Below are 25,637 nucleotides of genomic sequence, written 5' to 3'. Positions count from 1 at the left end.
CATTTATAAACTATAGGCCAATTTTTGAGGACATTGTAGTGTGAAGTTGACTCTTATGGCTTTATTTTAACAATCTAGATGCAAAGTCTAAAGTGCATCTAATTTATTTTAGATGCTCAAAATAGTAACGTGCTAACAATGCGCCTTAACACTCCTTTATAGATCAGCACACCCATGAGCCCACAAAGTGGGGCTTTACTATTTAAAAAACGTGGCACAAGGCAGGAAAATTAGGCTTGCGCTGGTCTGAAAATAGCAACAAATCGGGCCAAATGCGTCTTTCGCCTTATTGCGCCGGGTGTATAGGGTCCTTAATCTGTGGTCATGCAAAAAGGACCTCAATGTGGGTCTAAAAAAGGTCAAAATAGTCTAACAAATGCACCATCAACAAATAGACTGTTTAACATGCACTGCAGTTTCATTCTCTTTTAGAAATCTTTACTAAAATGAACATATGACCTTTTCTAGACTTCTAGACTTAGAAATATTGGTAAAGTACTTAAATCTCTATAATAATTCCTTCATTCATTTTCCTTTGGCTCAGACTCTATTTCAGAGTTTGCCAAAGCAGAATGAACCACCAACTATTCTGGCATATGTTTTACGCAGCGGAAGCCCGTCCAGCTGCAACCCAGTACTGGGAAAAATCCAAACACACTCATTCACATTCACACACATCACTACGACCAATTTTGTTTACTGAATTCACTTAGCACGTTTTAAATATAGGACTGTGGGGGAAACCGGAGCACCAAAAACCCACACGAACACAAGGAGAACATGCAAACCCCATACAGTAATGACAACTGGCCCAGCCAGGATTTGAACCAGCGACCTTCTTGCTGTGAGGTGCTAACCACTGAGCTGTCTCTCTATAATATTTATTCAAATGAATGGAATTTGTTTACACTCCGGTTTCCCCTACAAGTCCAGACATGTGGTACAGCTGAATTGGGTAAGTTAAATTATCTGTAGCGTATGTGTGTGAATTAGTGTGTATGAAGGTTTCCCAGAGATGGGTTGCAGCTGAAAGGGCATCTGCTGTGTAAAACATATGTTGGATAAGTTGGTGGTTCATTCCGCTGTGGCAACCCTAGAATAATAAAGGGACTAAGCCGAAAATTTCCAATAATTTGTTTCCCATTTATTCTAAGCGGTAAAACATTTGAATGGACAAAAATAATAGTATTGAAATTATATGAACTCATTTCAATTTAGCATCTATAAAATATTAAGCTAGATATTTGCTTAAAAAACCTAAGAGTGCACAGATTTTTCTAAATAAAACACAAAACACCAGCTTGATTATAATCGGCTTTATTGAGATCCTCAACATTTATATTTGCTACATTCAATTATTTACAAATCAATGTGTGAATCAAATCTGCACAAACGCACACACACACACACACACACACACACACACACACACACACACACACACACACACTACAAACACTTTCTAATATCAAACCTCCAATGGTACATATCAATGGCTCAATATAACAGCTAGAGTTATACAGTTAGTTTACAGTGAGAATAAGATTACATCTCAGATTAAAAAAGTATACACTGTGTCTTTAATAATAAAATCAACAACAATCTATAATAATAATAATAATAATAATAATACAACTAAATTGTTGATATGTTAAACATATTTCAACATTAAATAAAAAACTTCATGTTTCACAGGATAAATCCATTGTTCAGAATTCTTCACATCCTGAACTAAAGCCGCACATGGACAATATGTAAAACTCATTTCACGGCCACGCCAGAAAAGGCTGATCTCAGGTCAGTGTGAGTAGGAGGAAGATCAAAAACTGTGATTAAACCCGCAGAATGAGCAAGTCTTTGTTTTTTGATTTGTGTTTTTTTGGACTAACAGGACTGTGACCTGATAAGGACAAGCAGCACTGAGAGAATTTGCCATGAAAGTGATAATGATGAAGATGAGGAGGGTGATGGTGATCTTTAGTTTGGCCTGTTGTTGAACAGAGTGACAGGATGGAGCCTTGCCTTCATCTCTCGTCGGATCTGGCACCACGAGCACGGCCCACAGCAGCAAGTGTACACACAGTCATTGCAGATTGAATCCTGTGTGCGGGAGGACAAGTTATGAGTTATGAGAAACAATATAAGGTCCTCGAACACTTTTACAATGTGATGGATATGATAATAGAGTGCTGCAGCTATCATGTCAAACCACATAAAGCTACTTTTCTCAGGTCTTCCCAACGAAAACGTTCAATTCAAAAAAGACAACTTTTTGTTCTTAAACATATACTGTAAATGATATAAGCATGTTTTTTTGTTACATTGACTTCTTAAAGTAAAAGGCACAGTTGAAAGTGAAATCTCTCATAATTTAGGTTTTCGTCAATTATTCAAAACCTATTTAAGTTCCTTTGTTCATTTGAACATAAAAGAAGATAATTTGAAGAATGCTAGGTGATGGTACACAACGACTTCAATATTATTGTTTAATAATATACATTTTCTCCTACTATAGAAGGTCAGTGGATACCATCAAACATCATTTTTCAAAATATCTTCTTTTGTATTCAACAGAAGAAAGAATCTCATAAAAGTTTAAAGCTACATAAAGGAGTAAATGATGTGGTAGTTAAAATCTTCGGGTGAACTAACCATTTAATCTGCCTTTTTTCAAGGTATACACATTTAACTTTATGTTTTAAGTTAGTTTTAATAAACTTTAAGCAAAGGCAGTGACTGCCTTGAGTGTGTAATTTACAAACATGTTTTCATAATAAGAGATTACTAGAACATTTTTAAAAGTATCATCAAGCTATGCCGCCTTTTACGTTCATAAACCAAATGTTTTCTTACTTTGATGCCGTATCGTCGTCGTGTGGAAACCCTCATGGAGAGCGTGATTGGAGGAATACAGCCGAAACTGTCCAGCAGAGGGAGACACAGACACTCTCCGTGATCTCTGGCTGTAATGCAGGCGAAACAAGGGAAACACCACACGGAGAAACAACCTGCAGAAACACCACAATTGATTTTACTGTTCTTGTATACTTTCTAAACAGCTAGACAGTCAGCTTTTAGAGCGCCTGCTATGACTGTAAATGTGTCTGAAGATAGTGTTTCTACCATTTTATTTCTTACAGCTCATTTCTCCCCTGCAAGATGCCACAGAGTGCACTGTTCTCTGATATCTACACAGAGATAGTTATGGGACTTTGGTAAGTTGAAATTCCAAAGAAAGAGTTTTATATACTCATTTCTAGCCAGAGGAATTACCTCTAGAATGAAATACTTAGGTTTGACTGTATTTGGAAAGGAGAATATTAATGAGCTCTCCTCTGAGGCTCTCCAACTTTTGTCGGTGTCTGCTCTAACAAACACACATACAGTGTGGTGATTTAGGTCTACTCTGAAATACACACATGTAAAATAATCATAATTTAAAAGCTTAGTAACTTAAAAATGCATAAACATGCATTAAAACACTAACATGTAGCAGTATAATGTGTCTCATAGCAAATGGGAACATGTCTGAGCCACATTAGAAATACTCCTCAATTTTCTCAATATTAAAATGTCAAAAGATCCAGTTAAACACATCTTTACCATTACCCATAATAACCAATCTTTACCCTATTTAGCATTCTGTGCGAGCTGTAATTTAATGCAATAGTTTACAAAGTTAATGTCCTGCTGGTCCTGTATACAAAATAAGAGTCCAATATACACAGTAAGTAATGCAAGCATAGATAAACTAAATTTAAAAATAAGGTCTAAAAATCACTGTTTTAATCTCACTAGGAAACTTTGGCCATTTAAATGGTGCCTGGAACAAGCAATTAATCATCCCATGTGCAATGTAACAGTTGGTGTTTTGTCTTGGCTGCCTGTTTTTCACCAGGATTTTACACAATTTTACATGATAACTAGTAAACAATGGTGTTTTAAGCTCATTGTTTAGGCTCATCCCCATTGCTTATTGGGGATGCTGATAAATAAATAAATACAATAATTCATCTATACCCAAGTATATCCAAATTTTCATTCTATGGCACCTTTGCGTTAACTTTAGTTCTGCTAAACTAACAAAGAATTAGAAACTACACAAATTAACCATGGATTTGATACTCTAACCATAGCTCAACCTATGTATTTACAGAGTAAAAGTATTGTATTTACCAGTATAACAGTGGTTATACTGTACAGACGCAATCAATATGTTAAAAAACAGTTCCAGTTGATTTACCATTGTATGTATATACTGAATACGTTTGGTTACAAACAATATTTAAACATTATTTTTCAGTGCTCTAGAAACGCTCTCTTCAATCACATTGACATTGATGTTCAACAGAACAGAAAAGGTCATGCAGGTTTGGAACAGCCCGAGGGTAAGTGACAGAATTTTCGTTTTGGATAAATTAAATAAAACTAAACACAGGGTGACTTACATTCATTGACATTGTCGCATTCGCAGATGCTGGTGCTCCACTGATCCGATGCTGCAGCCACAACCAGAGGCTTGGGCTGCTGAATTATCATCTTGGATGCCATGATGAACGTTTGTCTGATTCAACTCTGAAATCCCAAAAGCAAAACATAAGTAAGATTCTAAAGTTTTAACAAATAGTACAAATGTCACTGTGAAAGTCAGCGGAAAAAATATTACATGATAATAATAATGCATAAAATACAAACAAATAAATGATCAACTTTTTTAAATACATTTTTTTTTACAAAGCAGCCTTCAAAAAGCAAAATAGCAACTCTTAAAACCCCAGAAAACTTCTGCAGCAGATTTTGGTCTCACCTGTGACAAAGAGGCAAGTTCAGGCGTCTGACGCCTCGGAGGAGATGCTGTCACTTTATGTAGAAGGGGAGGGAGAAATTGGGGAATGTATATACACGTAGGTTTACACTCGCACACATGCACACATACACACGTACGCACATTGTGAAGGATGCTTATCAAAGACAGTTTTGCCGCTGTGTTCTCATCAGACTGGAGCATGGCAGTAATGACAATAATGCCAGGTATGCGAGATCAATAGATTCTGGAAATTGACCAGAAATACCAAATGCACAGGACTTTAGGTTCTTTTCGTGCGAGCGGTAAAGCTGTTATTTTTAAGTGACTATTCTGAAATTACGAGAAAGTACCTAAAACGATGTTGTTAGTCAACTAAATCCAAAAAAAGTATTTATTAAATATTAGGAAAGATCATAGAAATAGCATTTCATTTGATTATATTAATTCATTAGCAAAGTTTTTAGGTCACGGTCACGCTTTACAATAAGGTTACATTAGTTCATGTATTTACTAACAATACTGTACTTCTACAGCATTTATTAACCATAGTTCAACATTTACTAATGCATTCATACAATCTAAATTCATGATTGTGAACTACCAATAAACAACTTTTCATTAACTAATGTTAACTAACTCTAACAAATCCTGTAATAATAAGTGTATTGTTCATTGTTTGTTCATGTTGGTAAATGCATTAAGTGACATTGACTAATACAACATTATAGTATGCTATGCTTGCTCAGTAATTAAATGTTGAAAAATGCAGTTTTAAGGATGTATTAGTAAAAGTTGAAACAAACTTTAGAAAGTAGTGCATTACAATATTAAGTTACTCCCCAAAAAGCAACTAGTTGCATTACTTTTATGGTGAGTAATACGTTACTTTTGAGTTACATTTGCGTTCTGACCTGGCTGAGACCTGACCTCTTTTAGAACTTGCAGGTTTTTTTCTTTTCTTCTTTTTCCCTCTGCAATTAACAACACACTGTTTAACCCTCATTTACCTTTAAAAATTATTTAATATTATTACTTGAATTTTTAAAAGTAATGCGTTATTTTACTCGTTACTTAGATAAAGCAATAATAATAATAATAATAGCTGAATTCTTTTATCTTTGCCATGATGACAGTAAATGATATTTGACTAGATATTTTTCAAGACACTAGTATAAAGTTTAAAGTGACATTTAAAGGCAAAACTAGGATAATTAGGTTAACTAGGCAGGTTAGGGTAATTAGGCAAATCAATGTATATTCTATTTGGTTTGTTCTGCAGACAATCAAAAAAAAAAAGCTTAAAGGGGTTAACAATTTTGATTTTAAAATGTTTATAAAAAGTTAAAAACTACTTTGATTATAGACAAAAATAGATAATATAAATATAAAAAATAAATTAAGATAAAATATATATAAAAATGTAACTAAAATGAAAATTTTAAAAACAAAAATAAAAACTTGTCAACTATTTAACTAAAACGATTAACGTCACAATCTTTATATAGACACAGGGTTTTATTTGTTGCAGCATTGCAATGATAACATAATTATTGATTAAACCTCAGTTAAGAGTATTTTTCATAATAAGCAAGAACACTGTATTAAAACTGTGTGAAAACATTTGATTGTTCCAGCAGTACTGACGATGATAACGATAGACCAGATATCATTAAATGCCAGTACATTGTGTCTCTGTTTACATTTCCCAGTCTTTTGGTATGTGAAGTAGCGTTTACGGTCAAGCAGAAAACAGTGCTGTACACGTGCATTCAAAATCATCTGCTAGCCATCTGCAAATGACTAATAAAAAGATGCGCACGTGTACTGCTTAACTGAATAATATGTTCAGGTTTCTGTCAAAATAACTGAATAACACAGAATACTATAATAAATATTAATGTATAGGCTTCTGTTAAAATAAAAAAATACAAAAAATAAAAATAATGTGTTCTACTTTCTGATGAAAATGACTAAATAACACAAAATACTGGACAAAATTTTATATTTCATTTTGAACTGAAGCAAATCTGTTAAAGTAAAGAAAATGTCGCCATGTGTTCAAAACATGAACATACATGAATGTTATTCAAGACAAAAAAATGTACTGTTGTTTCACAATTTTATATTAAAATCAATTAAAACTGACTAAATATTTCACACTAAGTTAATTAAAACAGAGATTATAGAAACCAAAAATGACACTAAACTTAAACATTTATACTTTAAGATGTTTCTGTATCACATTTGAAGATACTTTGACAGGCGTAATCCATTTTGAGATATTTCTTTTAAATAAATGAATGAGGAAGATACACAAAGTGACCTGCAGAAATGTGCCACATCTGAGTACCAAAAACAATGTTTGTAAATCTAATTATAAATACTAGTTTTATTTGCAGTATTTTATTCATTCTAACAATTATTAATTTGAGCAATTCCTGGGAAAGCACTATAGGTTTATTATGTGACTACTAAATCATAATTATCAGTGTGTAATTTGAGGCACAGGACTGTGATGACTGCTTTTAAACAAAATCAAATGTATTTTGAAGCAAAAATCATCCACACAAACTCAAGTGCAATACTGTGAGTTTGAATCACTTATAATGTGCATTTTAAAAATGCAACACGTGAAAACACCTTCCCAAATTTGCATTTCAAATCTGTGGTTAACAGAAAAAAAGCATCCCAAAAGAGAAGTTTCCTAGCAAAATAAAAACTTTTTTTTTTTCAGCATTTGGAATCAAATAGTGCTACTTATTATTAACATAAAACAATTACACTAATTATTAAAATATCAATTATTTTACACTTATTTGATTCAATTTATTAACATGAACAAACAATACATTACATTTTTTTAATCTTTGTTAATGAAAAAAAAGTTGTTCAGTCTTAGTTTTTTAACATAAAACGTGTTAAGCACATTTTTGGATTTTAAAAAATGCATTAGTAGATGTGAACTATGATTAATAAAGCTTTACATCAAGGTTACATACATAATTATTTTACTAACATAAACTATTGGAACTATTTTAGTGGAATAAAACAGTAATGATACTTTTAAAGATGTAATTCATATACTGTAAAGACTATACAGATCTTTTTATGTTGCTTTAACTTGTTTTAATAAGTTAATCAGGTTTCATCAAAATTTAAGTTCTACAAAGAAGTGTTATTAAGTTAAATTTTTAGTCAGTTTGATTGATGTAAGATGAAAAGTCTAAAAAAGTTAATTATATTCAACTAAAAAAATGTAAGGCTGCAACAATATTTTACAGTGTACAAATAAAAATGAATATCTTTCCCCACTTTGTTTTTAATAAATGTTTACAGATTCTGGTTTATGACTTGATCCTGAATTATTGGACACAATGAAACAAACGAAATATGCACAGTTTATCACAATTCTTTTTATTTCAACACATGTGCAATAACAAATTATATTAAAAAAAATTCTAAACGAAAAGCATCGAAACAATGAACAAGACTTTACAAACAAATAATTATCTCACAGTCGATATAAACAGAGTGCCATTGTGCTCAAAGCCTAATAACACATTCATAATATTATTACTATAAATATTACATCATTTAGCCAAGCATTTTCAGTCTTCATTCCTTATCAGGCGACAGATGAAGTCCACACACTACTCCTCGGGTCAGTACTGAATTCCAAACAGTAAGTTTTACACTTTCCCAATATGCTTACAAAATTTATTTGATTTCATTAGTTAGGGTTAAAGATGATGATGATGATTGAAGCTGGTCAAGTGCTTTATTTGACTTTGTTGCAGAAGAGGCTGACCGGATGATTGCGAGATTTTAGTTCGCGTCTAATCTGACAGTAAGAACACGGCCCGCAGCAGAAGGACAGCACACAGTCATTGCAGATAGAGTCCTGTTACAGAGACACAGAGAGAGATAGAGCATCAGTAACCCAATATACAATTCAGTATGATCAGAATGACACATCTAGAATTTTAGTAATTCAATTCTAGCATATGATACCAGTTTTAAATCAACTTTTTTCTTGCATGTTATTCATACATTTTGCATACTTTCATGCATGAAGTTCATATTGTAAATAAAGCATTTCTTATATTTGTATCTACAAATTAATTGAGTTAAACTGCATCAATATATTTACTTGTATGTTGTTATACAAGTATATATATATATATATATATATATATATATATATATATATATATATATATATATATATATATATATATAATACTTCTTTAATATGTGTATCTAGAAACTGAAAAAGAGTTAATAAATTGCAGATATATTATACAAAAATACTATTTTGTCAAGTTTATTGGATTATTTAGATTTATAATCCACTGAATAATTCACTGAAACAAAACACTTTTATTCAGCAAAAATGTTATTGCACTCTTGCCTGAAGAGCAAAAACTTAAACAACTCATTTAAATTAAATGTAATTAAAATGTTCTACTTCTAATTAATACTTATTTTATGTTTCATTATGTAAATACAAGTCTTTTTGCTAACATTTATACATTAATTTTTTTGTTTTAATGATGTCAAAAGTTTTTTTTGAAGTGAAATCCAAAATGTTCACCTCAATCCCGTAGGTGCGTCGGACAGACACTCTCATAGCCATAGTGATTGGTGGGCAGAGGCCAAAACTGTCCAACAGAGGCAGACAGAGACATTCTCCATGATCCCGGGCTGTGATGCAGGCGAAACACGGAGAACACCAGACAGCAAAACAACCTGCCGCACAAGATCACGCAAATCAGTCACCACACATTCACAAAAAACAATTACATACACACTATTGAGCCTCACTAATGTTACGTGAAGGCATGAAAAGTACTCACATTCATGGAGGTTGTCGCATTCACAAATGCTGGTGGACCACTGGTCGGAACCAGGAGCCAAAACTAGTGGCTTAGGCTGCTGAATGATCATCTTAGTAGCCATGATGACTAGAGCTCTGTTAACACAAATTAAATAATGCTTAGAAAAAGTGAAAAATGCATGTAATGAAAAGGTATTAGCTCTTGTTATGAAACCCATTGAGTGCAGTTCTTACCGTGAGTGAGGAGATAGATGAATAAGACAGGCTTCGAGGATGAGGTTGAAGACGAGACTGAGCGCTTTTGAGAGTCTGACTGTGCTTTATAGAGTTGACAGTGGCTAAACACACGTACACACGTGAAGAGACAGGAGATTAGCATCAACGCTACGTCTCCACACAGTCAGAACAGGTTCATCGGGTACATGCTTTTCTCTTTATCGATAGATTTCAGGTGATTACCTCTTCTGCTGACGTGAGAAATATTGAGTTTTTTATGAAAATACATACTGAGAATTGTTGGTGAGAAAAAAAGGAACGTAAAAAGAACAAATGCAGTATGTTTACTTTTCAGTGTTCACATTTAAAGGGATAGTTCACCTGAAGATAAGAATTTACAGACTATATGCTCAAACCTCAAGTTGTTCCAAACTTTTATACGTTTTTTTTTATTCTGATGAACATTGGAAACCAGCAGCCATTGAAATCCATAGTTGGAAAAAGAAATACTATGGATGTCAATGGTTACAGGCTTCTAACATTCTTCAAAATATCTTTCATAAGTTCATAAAGGATTGAGGCTTAGTAAATGATGACAAAATCAACATTTTTGGGGGTAGTTATCACCTAAATACTCAATAGGGATGCGTTTTACTTGTTAAGTGTTGCGATAATGATTTTTCATTATCAAAATATAATTTCAAAATAATATTTTATGAATTTTATGCAATTTTATTTCTTACAAAATAATTTATTCATATAATGATACTAAAATAAACAGGCAACATCTTTTAGATTTGCGTATTTATAAATCATGTTTTGAACATACAAATTGATATTGGAAACATAAATTGTGCATGTAGGAATTTTATTTTGTAAATGTATTATTTTTGAGACTGATCTGGCTCCATAGTTACCAATAAATTCTTAGCAAGAAAGCAATTTTTTCTGTTTATTCTGGAAAAGGCATCCAAGTCAAATGTACAGGGTTTATATGATACACCTTAATACAATGGGAATGGTTGGTGTTAATTACGTCCTGTTTGTGGCACATTAGTATATGTACAAGGGCTTGTGAGAACTCATTAAAGAATAAAGTTACGTTTAAAACCAAGCACACCATTGTTTTTCTTGTGAAATTCCCAATAAGTTTATTAGGTTTTATCCATATAAATAGCCCACCCTGTATTAGCAATTTTACATCTAACCAAAAGAAATACACATCTGAGTTTGACAAGTCAAGTCAAAAATTGAGTTAGACCATCATTTCTACCGCACAAGACACAATGTTCTTCCCTTTTTGATCCAGTCTCACGCTTTTTCACAGAACTCCACACGTACGTGCCAGACGTGAAAGTGTTTTGAATAGTATACGCTATTATGTATAGAAGAAGAAAGTTTGCTACACAAAAAGCAATCAAACAGATGTCACTCAGGAATGGACCCCCCTGAGGCAACACACAGGTGTAGACCCTCCTCCATGCTAATAAAGCTATTTGAACTTTTGTTTGTACAAGTGCTGGAATTCACACTTCACTGCAAAGAGCTGTAATTGCATGATGATTTAATATATCATTACTGACCTAATGAATGACGGAATTGCTTCAAAATCACCACTTTCCTAAACTGCTGCATTTTCTACATATTCCACATTTAAATATGCAATTGTTGAAATACTACTCTTAGAAAGCAACTCAGTCGTAGTTGTTACACACTTGGGAGAGACTGCAAAAGCTAGTATGCAAATTGTCTAAAGGGATTGTTCGATAAGTGACAGTGGCGACAATACTGATGATAAAAATGCCTTGTTGATTTTAAAGGTCAAAGGAGATTCGCTTTGAGCTGATAGACAGGCAACGGTATCTCAACCACACTTTACAACTGAGGTCTGCATGAGAGCATCACAACAAACTTTGAAGCAGATGAGCTACAACAGCAGAAGAAGAAGTGCACACCGATGACACTCCTGTCAGCAAACAACAGGCTGCAAATCACACAGGCTCAAAATTGGGTAAGGTTTTATTTACATAAAAATTTAATAGCTTTAATCAAAACAATAAAGAGCTGCAGTTGTGTCAAGATTTGGTTAGTTACACGTATGCAGTGTTGGAGAAAGTTACTTTAGAAAGTAATGCTTTACAATATTGTGTTACTCCCCCCAAAAAGTAACTACCTTTGCTACTAAGTTACTTTTGGTAAGTAATGCGTTACATTACTTTTTAAAATTTACTTAAGTTTTTTTAAGCTTTTTCTCACTTGCTAAGGCTTGATCTCTTTCAGAATTTGCAGGGCTTTTTAAATGTATTTTTTTAAATAGAGGAGCTCTTTAACTAACAACGCACTGTATAACCTTTATTAACCTTTAAAAAATATATCAAACCAAATAAAATCACTTTTATTGTCACATCATCAGCAGCACGTGTGTTTTAATGAGTGAAAAGCTTAGGTGCTGGCTCCAGACAGTACAAAATACAAATAGTGCAAATACAACGGCAGTGCAAAATACAGACAGTGCAAATAAAATGAAAGTGTAAATACAACAACATTGCAAATACAACGACATTATGCAAAATACAACAGCATATACACCCCCCCCCCCCAAAAAAAAAGTTGAAAAAAAAAATGTTGGATAAAAAAAATATGAATGTTGGATAATGTTATCTTCTGAGAACTTCCTGACCCCAAAGCTCCACATGCCATACGTATTTACAGATTAATAAAACTTTAAAGCGATGCATTTTGCTACTTATTAAAAAAGTCAAATCACAGTCCATTCAGAATATTCTGTTTTCTGTTTCTTCAATGCGCTCAAATTAAAGAGAATTTTTCCGTCGCAGGAATGTACACTGTAAATTGAATTTGTTATTTTATCCGCTATTAGGTTAATCCGATATTAACATAAAATATCAGACGTTAGATTACAGAAATTTACTGGAAATTTAAATTTAAGGAAATATCTGTAATTTCACTTTTGTTATTTTACGGTAAATTTCTGTAACTTAATATTCGTTATTTTATGTTTTTTTCCCCGGCACCCCAGCTGCTGAAAAAAAAAGTAAAATAACAGAATTTTTGTACAGTGCCATCTTTATTTCTGTCTCTTCCTGCATTTTCTGTGTGGGATTTAATGTGACTACATCAATTTAATTGAGCAATTTATTTTTTAAAAGCGAATGAACTAAGCTAATAAGTAACTTGGATTACATTCATATTTTAAAAAGTAACTCAAATATTATTACTTAATTACGAAATCTGGACCTCACTAGAACTTCTATGTTAAGCGGCTTTGACACAATCTACATTGTAAAAGCGTTATAGAAATAAGCATGAATTGAATTGTGTTACTTTACTCGTAAAAGTAATATTATTACGTAACTCGTGTTGTAATGTGTTATCCTCAACACTGCCTGTTTGCATGTAGTTTGGCACAAGAACGTGGCTTGGTTTTGATCAGGTTTTTATTGCAGGTTTCATCTTAGTGTGCTTCGCATATGAGTGGGAAAACATTTTTCAGACTTTTAATCAATAATTTAAAAAGATTTAGATTCAGTAACTTGACTTATCATGGCATTATATACTGCTACTGTCTGATGAATGATGATGAAGTGCTTCTTCTCATCCCCACTTATAAGTTGGTTTAGATAAAAGCTTTAACAATTTCTGTTTAACGGAAAGAAGATTTTTTTTCAACACATTTCTAAACATAATAGTTTTAATAATCAACTTCTAATAACTGATTTCTTTAATCTTTGCCATGATGACAGTAAACAATATTTGACTAGATATTTTTCAAGACACTTCTATACAGCTTAAAGTGACATTTAAAAGCTTGACTAGGCTCTAATAATATTGACCCTAAAATGTTTTGTTATTTAACTGCTTTGGTTTTTTTTTTAACTGTAGCCGAAATAATCAAATAAGACTTTCTCCACAAGAAATAATATTGTAGGAAATACTGTGACAAATTCCTTGCTCTGTTAAAAATCATTTGTGGAATATTTAAAAAAGAACAAAAAATAAATAAACCACAGGAGGGCTAATAATTCAGACTTCAACTGTATATTGCTCCAAATGAAAACTTTTAACACTAAAAGCAATTTTGTGTTAAATTCGTCTTGTTACTAATAATTTATTTCTATTATGAAAACTGTAAATATTTTATATTGTGTTATATAAGAAAAGTATGTATTCCAGTAGTATTCCAATAGTATTCCATTCCAAAAACAAATAGGATATAGTGTATATAGATATGACTACATTAGTGGCAGCTGTATATGTATACACACTAGTTACCTACATTATAAAATATTATTAATTTTTAAATAAATAATGTTTCGTCTAAACCAGGGGTGTCCAAACTCAGTCCTGGAGGGCTGGTGTCCTGTTTAGTTCCAACTGCTTCAACACACCTGCCTGTAAATTTCTACTATACCTAGAAACAGGGTACATACAAATTTTTACTACTAAAACTCTAGGACTTTTCCATGACTTTTCAAAAACTTGCAGGTAAATATTCACGACCAAATGTTTCATGTGATGGCTGCGTACATGTGGTAAATAAGAAAAAAAGGCATGTTCAAATTTATTACATCATATCAAAAAAACATTGTTTTATGTTTATTTTATACCTGTAAAATAGTTTTTAGGAAATATCTTGTGTGAACATTTTTAGAAATTCACAACTTATTGAATTAGCACAAGTTAGCCTTTAGCACCCACACTATCTTACAATAGCTGCTTTTTGCTCCACACAATGAATGCAGGTGAAGGGATAGACATCGCAATTGTATTTGAAATTTACCCAATATTATCATCTCAAATATATTCAGGTACACAGATATTTGTTAAACAAATTTCCATGACTTTTCCAAAACATTTTTTTGGTTTATCAGGCCTGGAAAATGCCTTGTCAAAAGTCCATGTTTTCCAGGACCGTATGAACCCAGAAGAAAAAAACTTGATTAGCTAGTTCAGGTGTGCTTAACTGGGGTTGGAACTAAACTTTGCTGGACACCGGCCTTCCAGGACTGAGTTTGCACACCCCGGGTCTAAACTTTTGCTGCATAAGCAGGGTTTTCACCACTAAGTTTCTGATAATGATAGCTCTTATTCTTCAACAAAGGGTATTGTGCCGACTCTCTCATGGGAAATGCATCCCGCTGGCCCTCTTATGTGACGCTTTATTGGCTGTTAACTTATGCGTGTCACATTTTTAGGTGCACGTGGTTCAGAGAATTAACCTTACCTTGTATCAGCGATATAGGCTGCAATTATATTTTAAAATATTTTTATACTTGGGGAATCTTTTGTCGCTGACCATGTCTCTTTCTATTAGCAATATTTCCATCAGCATATGTTCCATGCCTTAAAGGGTTCAGACAAAAATGGTTATGAACCTTCATGAGTTTTTTTCTTCTGTTGAACACAAAAGAAGGTAATCACGGATCTCCATAGTAGGCATAACAATAACTGTGGAAGTCAATGGTTACATGTTTCTAACATTCTTCAAAGTATCTTCTTTTGTGCTGAGAAAAAGATTTGAAACAAGTAAAGGGCGAGTAAATGTGTTTTTCTTCTTTTTGGGGTGAACTATCTCTTTAAAACTCAGTTCATCTTGAAACATTAATTCACATACTCAAATGGAAAGCATCTTGCGGTATGTGCAGCAACTGTGTGAATCTATCTTGCCAATATTAACTAAATCTTTAAGGAATTCCTGCATATTGTTCACTTTATTCTAAGTGACTACAAAACTACTATCAAGGTGTCCTTTTTTAAAGTATGTTTAATAGTCGTGCTCCCTCTGGTGGTTGACAAGAGCAAGATGTGATCCCCTCTGTTTTAGTTTGTTTAGTGATGATTGTGAAGTGATGATTTATCGTATATGAACCATACTCTCTCTCTCTCTCACTTGTATGGCTGAAATAAAAAATGAAGTCCAGTCACAACAAACCTAACCCACATTATATCCTAGCCTATTGCTAAGTGAACTTTAAGCAGTGGACGTTTTACTATCATGTTTGACATCTCTCACATTTCTCGTGTTAAAAGCACATTCTTCATCTTTAACGATGCATGTCCACCTCATACTGTTTAAAGATGCTTTAACTCTTTGTTCGTGTGTGCTTCACCGTTACTGTAGTTGTTAAAACCATTAGTAGCTACATTGTTAACACTTAGCAGCCAGATTCCGCCATTGCTTACCTTGAATCCCGTAGACCAAATAATTGTTGCGTAACCCGTCTGAACTACCTTTGGTTTCTGGTTTCAAACAAAAATACTAACAATACCTTGAGTGAGCCTGCAGCAGCTACTACTGCACGACCTCTAAGGGTAGCCAGATCAGCAAAATAATACCAGCACAACAGTCAAACTGAATATTTGCCAAGGTAAAGCCTAAATTATCATTTTAATCCCGATCAAATAACTCAAGATAAAAATAACCCAATTTTTATGTTTTAATTATGCTTGCCATCACAATTACATATGCATTATTTATAAAAAGCACTTCACCAGTCTTAACTTGCATAATCAATATAAAAATCAGCAAATATTAATACATTTAAAAACAAGTCTGAATATTATTCAAAATTCGTGGACTTGGCAACCATGCTTTAATCATCGTCAAGCTTCATTTTAGCGCCTTTAAAGATTAATTGTAAACTTGCGTTTTGCTGCCATCTACTGACAGATTTTAACATATTTAAACATTTGAAGAACATTGAAAAATTGCTACTCCTCCCTGATAATTATAATTAGATTTTTTTTTTGCTTTCTTATTTGCATTTTCCCCTTAATTATTTGATGATTTTTCATTATTGTCATTATTATTATTATTATTACTACTATTATTAGCTGTAACCATTGTAGCAGCAGTTTCTTAATTTTCAATCCACTTTATAAATGCAATAAAAAATGCAGTAAAGTACACTATTTGTTTTTATCAAGCAAAAGTCTAAAGAACCAATACAATTATAAACAGTAATTTCTTTTTGCAGCAACATTTCCATCAACACAATTAGGGACACTAAGAAAGGGGTTTCTGTTGCGTGTTTGATTTTAATAAATAAATCTGTTTAATAAATCAGTTTTGTTTAAATGCACCAAAATACATTGCCTATATTTACATAGAAATAATCACTAAATACAAACATTTAGGTTCAAAACGATGAACCTTTGATGATGCTTTTCTTCTTTAGTCTGAAGCACACTGCATCCATTTCTCCCAAAAAATACCTTAAATACTGCTGGCTACAGTACACGTTTCCACTGTGTGATGGTCCATCACATAATGCCTTTGAGCCCAAAGAAGTTGACAGCACTTATGGACACGGTTAACATAGGGCATCCTTTTGGCACAGTACTGTTTTAACTGGCATTTGTGGATGTAACTATGTTTTATGGGACTTAAAGGTTTGCCAACGTAGTTCTGAGCCCTTGTGGTGATATCGCTTATTGATGAATGACGATTCTTGATGCAGTGCTGCTTGAGGGATCGGAGATCGGATTATTCAGCTTAGGCTTGTGCCCTTGTCCTTTATGCACTGAAATTCCTCCAAATTCCGTGAATCTTTTAATTATGATATGCACTGGTGAAGATGAACCATCCAAATGTCTTCCTATCTTTAAAGAACAATGTTTTTAAATATTTCAATCATTTTGTCAGGTATTTGTCTAATCTGGCCCATCTTTGCTTCTAAAGGACTAGACTCTTTTTGAATGCTGCCTTTTGGACCAAATTATAATTACAATCACCTGTTGACATCACCTGTTTCAAATACATATTTATTTAACAAGTACTTGATTACTAAATTGCTCCTGTCCCAACTGTTTTTGGAATGTGTTGCAGGTCTGAATGACAACAAAGGATGTATATTTACAAATGAAACTTAAATAATTTTTGAATGCCTTGGACTTAAAAAGTCTTCTTAAAGAAGAAAAGGTTGTAGAAGTTTACGGTTATGCTTAAGGTTATGTTTACTGTTGTGGAAAATGCACATTAAACATATATTTAACATCTCAAATATAAAAGATTTAAGATTTATTTTGATGCAGCAGGCCTACCAATTTTTGCTACATTTCAAAATGTAACTTTTTTGACCATGTCCATGTGTGTGTTTGTCTGTGTCAAGGACAAAAAAATCTCTCCCAAGTTTCATAACAATATAATAAAGCAGAAAATTTGAATAATAAATAAATAAATAAATAAATAAATAAATAAATTAATTAATTAATGCATTTTTAAAAGATTATTTACAAAGCAGCTTAGCAAAGATTAGATTTAGGCAAACATATTTAAAAAAATAATATTAAAACGTAGACATATAAGACAAATGTCGAACAAATTTTTTTTATTAACTGGAAGAATGGTGCAGATCAAATGACAGATGACAAGAGTTATTTCAGGTGACTATTGTTACTGCTAAATACTGAGGAAAACAAGGCGGACGGTTGAAATAAAATACAATTTTATTTTATTTTGCTCGATGAGTGACAAATGTCAAACTTTGCTCTCGGATGTTCATTTCTCGAGAAATTTGACACCATGAGCAAGCTCCACAGAAAGTGGAGTAAGCACAGTCCTTACAGATAGAGCCCTAAAGAGTAAGAGAGAAGTAAACATGGTAAGTTCTCTAGATAAATGCTTCATAGAAAAGGCTTTTAAATCTTGTTTTCCCTCAAACCTTTATTCCATAGCGACTGCGCACTGACACGCGCATGGCCAGAGTTATTGCAGGAATGAAGCCAAATCCATCGAGGAGCGGCAAACACAGACACTCGCCGTGCTTACGAGCCGTCGAACAGGCAAAACAGGGAAAACACCAGAATGAGAAACAACCTGCGCATAAAAACAAGATTTAAGAGGGGTAGGAGCTGTAATGTAGCTTTGATATTTAACTTTTCTTTATATACTACAGTAATTCCTCGTATCGACTCTCTGGAATGCTTAATTACTTCTACTTAACTTTCTCTGGAATCTCTCACTTTCATTTGCCTTAAATAAACGCCACCTGGTGGTATTGTCATTAGGCCTACTGTAATTTAATTGCAGTATTCCTAAACGCATTCTAGAATGATGTATTATTAATTGACCATTGTTTCTGGGATTAAATCTCTGTAATACTGTGGTGTATATTGACATCCCAATAGTTTCAACAATTATTCTATAAATGTTGCATCTGTCATAATAGGCCACTCGTACTTGCTAGTAGATTTTTTAGGTACCACTTATTCAAAATGGCTTTTAAAGAACAGTAGCTCTGACACTTTTCTCTGTTTTAATGTTTTGATTTCTAGTTGTGTTGTATAATTTATTTTTACTGGTGTAAAGGTCAACCTTGGATGTCGTAAGGTGCTATATAAACAAAGGTTGATTGACAGCATATTTTCCAGTAAGCACATGTGGTTATTGATTAAAACATTCAAATACTTATTCGTTATACAATACTATATCATATCATTTTTTTTAGGATACTTGTAGTTACTTTACAACTTTCATAAATATTTAGTGTATTTGCTTTCCCATTGAAGTCTTCTGTCTGGTTATCAACATTTTTCCAACTATCTAGATTTTTGTTTACAAAAAGAAACTAAATGGGGATTTGATACAGATATGATAAATGGTAAGCGATGAGTACCAGACTGACGGTCACTAATAACCACAAAGAACAGAAAGGCTTGAACTGACCTGAATAATAGAAATCAGAGACTAGTGGTGACTTTTAAAATGAGTATGCTAATGTTTTTAATAATTTGTCAGACAGAGACAATAAAATCACAATGGCAGGTGTTGCCTTGGCTGTAGCTAATGAGTAATTGTTCTGTATGACACTGACACTTTACACTGTTTGGAAAATTATTTGGGTAAAAGAACAGATTTCATCACAGATTTTTTATGAACAGGCTACTCTAAGACAAGCTAAAATTGTGATCCATCCCATTTATATACTCTTTATATATACTATATGCCCCCCTTTGAATTTTTATTTTCTTTTTTAAATATTTCCCAAATTTTGTTTAATAGAGCAAGGAAATTTTACAGTATGTCTAATAATATTTTTTTCTTCTGGAGAAAGTCTTATTAGGTTTATTTCGGCTACAAAAAAAGCAGTTTTTAATAAAAAAAAAAAAAACATTTTACGGACAAAATGATTAGCCCCTTTAAGCTATACATTTTTTGATAGTCTACAGAACAAACCATCGTTATACAATAACTTGCCTAATTACTCTAACCTGCCTAGTTAACCTAATTAACCTAGTTAAGCCTTTAAATGTCACTTTAAGCTGTACAAAAGTGTCTTGACAAATTATCTAAAATATAATTTACTGTTATCATGGCAAAGATAAAATAATTCAGTTATTAGAAATTAATAATAAAAATATTATTTTTTAGAAATGTGTTAAAAAAATCTCTCGGTTAAACAGAATTTGGGAAAAAAATAAACAGAGGGCTAATAATTCAGGGGGGCTAATAAAACTGATTGCATCTGTCTGTCTGTCTGTCTGTCTGTCTGTCTGTCCGTCCGTCCGTCCATCCATCCATCTTTTTATTGTGTCTTGTATAGTGAACTGTTTGTTAATTGTTAAAATTATCCCTTGTTCCAAACCTGTTTGAGTTTCTTTATTCTGCTTTAATACAAACGAAAATATTTTGAAAAAAGCTGAAAACCGGTAACCATTTACAAGCACAGGTTTTTCCAACTACATGAATGGTTACAGGTTTCAGCTTTCTTCAAAATATTATCTGTAGTGTTCAACAGAACAAAGAAAGTTGCAAAGGTTTGGATCCACTTGAGTAATTTTTTTGGTGAACTATCCCTTTAACCAGAGATGCCCAAAGTACAAAAGACGGCTAAAGGCACATTTCGAATACAGCATAGCTCTTTGTTTCTTTGTTGTTTCTTGACTAGTGTATTCAGCATTGAACTCCATTGTTTTATAAATGGGATTGTTTATTTTTTTACTGTAATCTGTTCATTATAAATTGCCTAAATGATACAGCGTTAGTTACTGTTTTTCTCAGTCGCTTTGGTGTGTTTCTCACAACACTAGTGCATTTCTGCACAACAGTTTCTCAAAGCAAATAGGACAAACTGCATAACCAAAATGAATAGTTCATTCCTTAAAAGCAAGTATTGATGTCAATCAAAGTGTCAGTACCATCAAAACGAAAAGTCCTGACACCATTGTTTATGAACAAGATAATAAAATGTCTTTGTCATGTTTTCATTATGACATTTTTTCAATGTAATAAAGTCAGATTTTGATGACACTTCCTGAAAATGCTCAAGACAGCACTATATACTATTTGCACAGCCATTTGAAAACTGCAGTAAAATCAGACATCACTGCATTTTGTGAGGTATCTGAGTACAAGACACTGAATATGTATGTTTCACATTTTTACGGCATTTGCTCGTTGCAATTCCAATTTATTCACATCATTGTGCAAAAGAGTAAATACCCCCTTTACAACAAACATACACTTCCTTTGGGTAGAGCTGTGCACAACTGTAAACAATATTGCAGAACATATTGGAACTGAACCTACAACATACACTGGTCTGTAAATCATTCATGAAATTGTTCAATTTTTGAGACATTTTCAGGAAAATAAAGTTTTTTTTTAAAATAAAATTTGCCAAACAGATTTTGAAAACTAGTTTTACATTTTTGTATGTAATGACTCAAGTAATGAAATTAGGACGATTTAATATGGAATGACTATTCAGCATTTACAAGTTTAGTTAATTTTGACTGAAATGACATAAGCAAATGATAATGTTATAAATAGCAGAGAGTTGTATGGAAGCAATTGATGCATGTCCAAAAGCATTTGCAATTTGTTGGAAGGAATGAGAAACTGCTACTATGAAGTACACAAATGATTTAATTGTTTTGAGAAATGCAAGAACTTTTGTGCAAATGTAAATAGTGTTGTGAAAAATGCACCAAAGCCATTGAGAAAACTGTAATAAGATTTAAAGCAACATATTTAGAATATTCCCCTTGGTAAATTTATTGTAATAAGGTTTGGTATATGTTCGGCCCGCAGCCCTCAATCAAGTTTGGTTTTTGGCCCTTTAGAGGAAAAACTTTAGAGGGCACCCCTGCCTTTAACTAACCTTCAGGCTGTTGCCCGGAGTAGCCATTAGGTGGCAGTGTTTGCCCAAAGCTCACAAACTTACACACATCACACATTCCCAGGCATTAAATGAAAAGTACACTCCCAAATTTACTCACCCTCAAGTAATTACAAACCTTTATCAGTTTCTGTTAAACACAAGATAAGATATTTAGAAGAATGTTGAAAAAAGGTAACCACTGACTCAGAATGGTTACCGGTTTTCAACTTTCTTCTAATTATCTTCTTTTGTATTAAACAGAAGATAGAAACTCAAACAGATGTGTGACAAGTAAGGGATGAGTAAATAATTACATAATTTTCCTTTTTTGGGTTAACTATCCCTTTAAATAAAATACAAACTCTCTCAAGTTTTAGCAGCATGTATGGATAAAACTCTGCTGCCTCCTACTAGAAACTACTGAATCAGATTTGTGAACTAATGCCAGCAATGTTCAGTCCAATAGTGTAGTTCACCTTAAAGTGTTAATAGCAACAGAAAAGCATTATTACAGTAATAATGTACAGTAAAACATTAATGATCACAAAATAAAGTGGCCTTTTCTCTTTCTCAGAAATGCACTGGCACTCCTCTGATGTTCCCTTTATACACACATCTCAGCAATGCACGACTAGTTTTAACAATGCTATTGTGCGCTGCATCAAAAGTGACATTCTTTAAGAAAATACACCCACAGAGACACACCAAAATCAACAAGTCTGAAAGAAAGAGTGAGACTCACACTCGGGCACATTGTCACAGCAGTCGCAGATTCCAGAGCTCCACTGGTCATTGGTCTGTGCTATCATAAACTGCCCGGGCTGCTGAGTGGTCATTCTGTTTATTACGTAATCCTGCAACAGACACAAACATTTCAGTACTTACAAAAATGGAATGATGAATGGTTAATTTAGCAGTTCACTGGCCACAGATCAGATGTTATGTGTGTGTTTCGACATTAAATCAAACTAGCTTATCATAACTAAATCAAGTATAATTAAATGCAAACATAACTATGACAGACTGCAATAAACTGCAATGATAAAGTTTGTAACACTGACACACTCAGACCATGAGGTTTATTGAAAATGTAAAAATTGCAAAAAGAATTGGAAAACTATTTATTTGTTATTTTTTGATGATTTGATTATATGTTCTCCCGCGTTCACGTGGGTTTCCTCTGGGTGCTCCGGTTTCCCCCACAAGTCCAAAGACAAGCGATATAGGTGAGTTGGGTAAGCTAAATTGGCTGTAATGTATGAGTGTGTGTGTGTGTGTGTGTGTGTGTGTGTGAGAATGAGAGTGTGTGGGTGTTTCCCAGTGATGGGTAGCAGCTGGGAGGGCATCCGCTGAGTAAAACATATGCTGGATAAGTTGGCGGTTCATTCCACTGTGGCGACCCCTGATTAATAAATGGACTAAGCCATAAAGAAAATGAATGAATGAATGATTTTATTATAATTTACGGTATGGTATTATTACTGGTATTGCTATACTTGTGGGAACATTTTGAATAGGTACACACACTTGTGTGTGTAAAATAACAAAATATCAAAAAGGTGCCATGTTTTCAGGTACAATTTTATTTTTAGATAAAACAATACCCTGTAACTTGTTTTGTAATGTCTAGAATAGATTTTGAAGGTACATTATTTTTATTGAAAACTAAGCCTATTTAACTAAATATTAAATAAGAACGTTTGTTATTCTGACCATTTGTCATTTTCTGGAGAAAAAAATGCTCTAAATGCCAATGTTAACATGTGATTATTATATTTTACTCAAACGCATACATAATAAATCCTGTAAATCCAAAGGAAGTCCTTAAAGTATGAAGGTTTCTTAACATATTTCCATACCTATACAGTAGTCAACATTTGATGTGGATCAATATATATATATATATATATATATACAGTGCTCAGCATATATGAGTACACCCCTCACAAATCTCTCTTTTAAATTCACATATTTAATAGGAAGCTATAAAATATTATATTTGTGCATATACATTAAATTAGTCAGTACAAATGCCAAATCTGGAGCTTATCTAACAAAATAAGCTACATAAAATATTAAATACAAATTTAAAAAAGGAAAAATCAAGAGAAGCAAAAAAATTAGTAGGTTGTAATTTATTTTGCAATATTTTGCTTGAATTTAATTGTATGATCTTTTAATTTCTCAATATGTTTGATGACTAAATATTATATATATATCTCCAAAATTGTTAATCTGAAAATAGATCTTACCTGAATTTGAGATTAAATGATGGCAGTGAAAGGATGGAGATCAACTGTTAAGAGAGTCCCGTGAAAAGATATGAGTAGGATTGCATCTCCATTTAAGTACTTCCCGAAAGTCACTGGTCAGGTAAGTGGTGTGTCACTGCATGTGGAAAACACCCATGACCCTCCACCTGACACTCCATCAACACTGCAGTTTCACCACACTCAACACACTTTTGTCTGTCTTGTACATTTCTGCCATGCTTGACCAAGTGCGAATCATTCAACAACTTCAGTTCACTTCTCTCTTCTGTGTTTATAAAACACATGAACATAATAAGCCAAAACTAATTGTTTGATATAATGTGTGAAGAGATAAGGGAATGAGATTTCTGTTTTCATTATATAACACAACTGGACAGACCAGTTATTAACACCCACACAATAACCTTTCCATATGCAGACAGACAGCTTTACTTGTGACAAAGTAATCCTGAAATACGCAAAAAATGAGAACGTAATGATACTTAACTCTACTGGTTTTTTTTATATGTACACTTAAAAACTATTTTAGCTGCTTCTATAAGCTATTTATTTAAAATGAGCTGACTCAGAACAATTCTTGAGGATTTTTTGGGAAAACTTGATACTTGTTTTCTGTTCTATATACTTAAATTTGCAAATACAATTCAATAAACTTAATTGATTTGTGTTGGGACAACAGGACGGAATTGTGTGGAAGCCAGCATTTTGTACAGTGTATTATGCTGTGTTATAGCCTTTAAATAGTTCAGATAAGGATCAATTTGAAGACTTCTGAATATTTTTTGCGATAACACATAATTCGCATGCGACAGATTCCTATGAAAGCTTTTTTATTTTGTAAATATTATCTCTTGATCTTATTACCAAAAATAATAAATATGTATTATGATCCCATTACTCAGTTAAGATCATTTGACTGAACACTGCTGTCTAATCCAGACAACAACATTCTGAGAACAAGCAGCTAGTTTCTAGTTGGTCAGGAAGGAGTATTTCAATATAACTTCAGCCAAAAATGAAAGCTGTCTTCATTTACTTCTCCTCTACTTGTTCCAAACCAGTTTTCTTTTGTTCTGTTGAACATAAACAAAGATATACTGATAAGTACATATTGCCTGTCCCTTATAAAGCCTGATAAGGGGGGCTAAATGGGTGTGTACTGAAGAACTCTTATCAATTGAAAAGGGGTTTTAACCGGTTGTTCCAGATTTTGTTAAACAGGAATAGTGCCCAAAGCATGGAAAGTATCCACAGTTTCCCCCTTTGTGGTATGGAAACCTGAACGTTGGTCAACTGTTCAGGACAGCAATTGGTAAAATACATTGACACACTTTAAGCACACTGTGTTGGAACAACATAAATGAATTAAGTTAACTTGT

At 33.0% G+C, this 25,637-nt stretch overlaps 4 protein-coding genes across 11 annotated transcripts in view; all 4 read right to left on the bottom strand.

Moving 5' to 3' along the window:
- The window catches only part of ugt5g1 (UDP glucuronosyltransferase 5 family, polypeptide G1), a 62,947-nt gene that overhangs the window by 12,857 nt on the left and 24,453 nt on the right, over positions 1 to 25,637 (bottom strand). For 2 of the 3 annotated variants that reach the window (XM_087259836.1, XM_087259839.1), the window contains exon 1: positions 16,065 to 16,235. The exons of the other annotated variant lie outside the window; for it this stretch is intronic. The gene's annotated coding sequence lies outside the window, so the exon portion shown is untranslated. Of the gene's footprint in view, positions 1 to 16,064; positions 16,236 to 25,637 lie in introns of those variants that run through there. 3 annotated transcript variants of the gene reach the window in all.
- Positions 1,302 to 4,847, bottom strand: ponzr4 (plac8 onzin related protein 4). Its single transcript, NM_001327980.2, is given in 4 exon segments — positions 1,302 to 2,100; positions 2,854 to 3,008; positions 4,449 to 4,575; positions 4,808 to 4,847. Coding segments are annotated over 3 exon segments (381 nt in total). The 5' UTR covers positions 4,552 to 4,575; positions 4,808 to 4,847; the 3' UTR covers positions 1,302 to 1,977.
- ponzr3 (plac8 onzin related protein 3) lies at positions 8,201 to 9,948 on the bottom strand. The gene is given in 4 exon segments (NM_001327984.2): positions 8,201 to 8,708; positions 9,402 to 9,556; positions 9,664 to 9,779; positions 9,879 to 9,948. Coding segments are annotated over 3 exon segments (381 nt in total). The 5' UTR covers positions 9,767 to 9,779; positions 9,879 to 9,948; the 3' UTR covers positions 8,201 to 8,585.
- Positions 18,184 to 25,637, bottom strand: part of ponzr5 (plac8 onzin related protein 5) — a 31,926-nt gene continuing 24,472 nt past the window's right edge. For 5 of the 6 annotated variants that reach the window (XM_087259484.1, XM_087259485.1, XM_087259486.1 and 2 more), the window contains 3 exons: positions 22,728 to 22,839; positions 18,545 to 18,699; positions 18,197 to 18,457 (listed from right to left, as the gene is read on the bottom strand). In XM_087259484.1, the coding sequence (XP_087115610.1) occupies positions 18,335 to 18,457; positions 18,545 to 18,699; positions 22,728 to 22,839 (390 nt within the window). In that variant the 3' untranslated portion in view covers positions 18,197 to 18,334. 6 annotated transcript variants of the gene reach the window in all.

This window comes from Danio rerio, chromosome 7, assembly GCF_052040795.2.
Source record: "Danio rerio strain M-AB ecotype USA chromosome 7, GRCz13ab, whole genome shotgun sequence".
NCBI lineage: Eukaryota > Metazoa > Chordata > Actinopteri > Cypriniformes > Danionidae > Danio > Danio rerio.
Note: the sequence above shows the minus strand (reverse complement) of the source record. Positions and strands in the feature narration are given on the sequence as shown.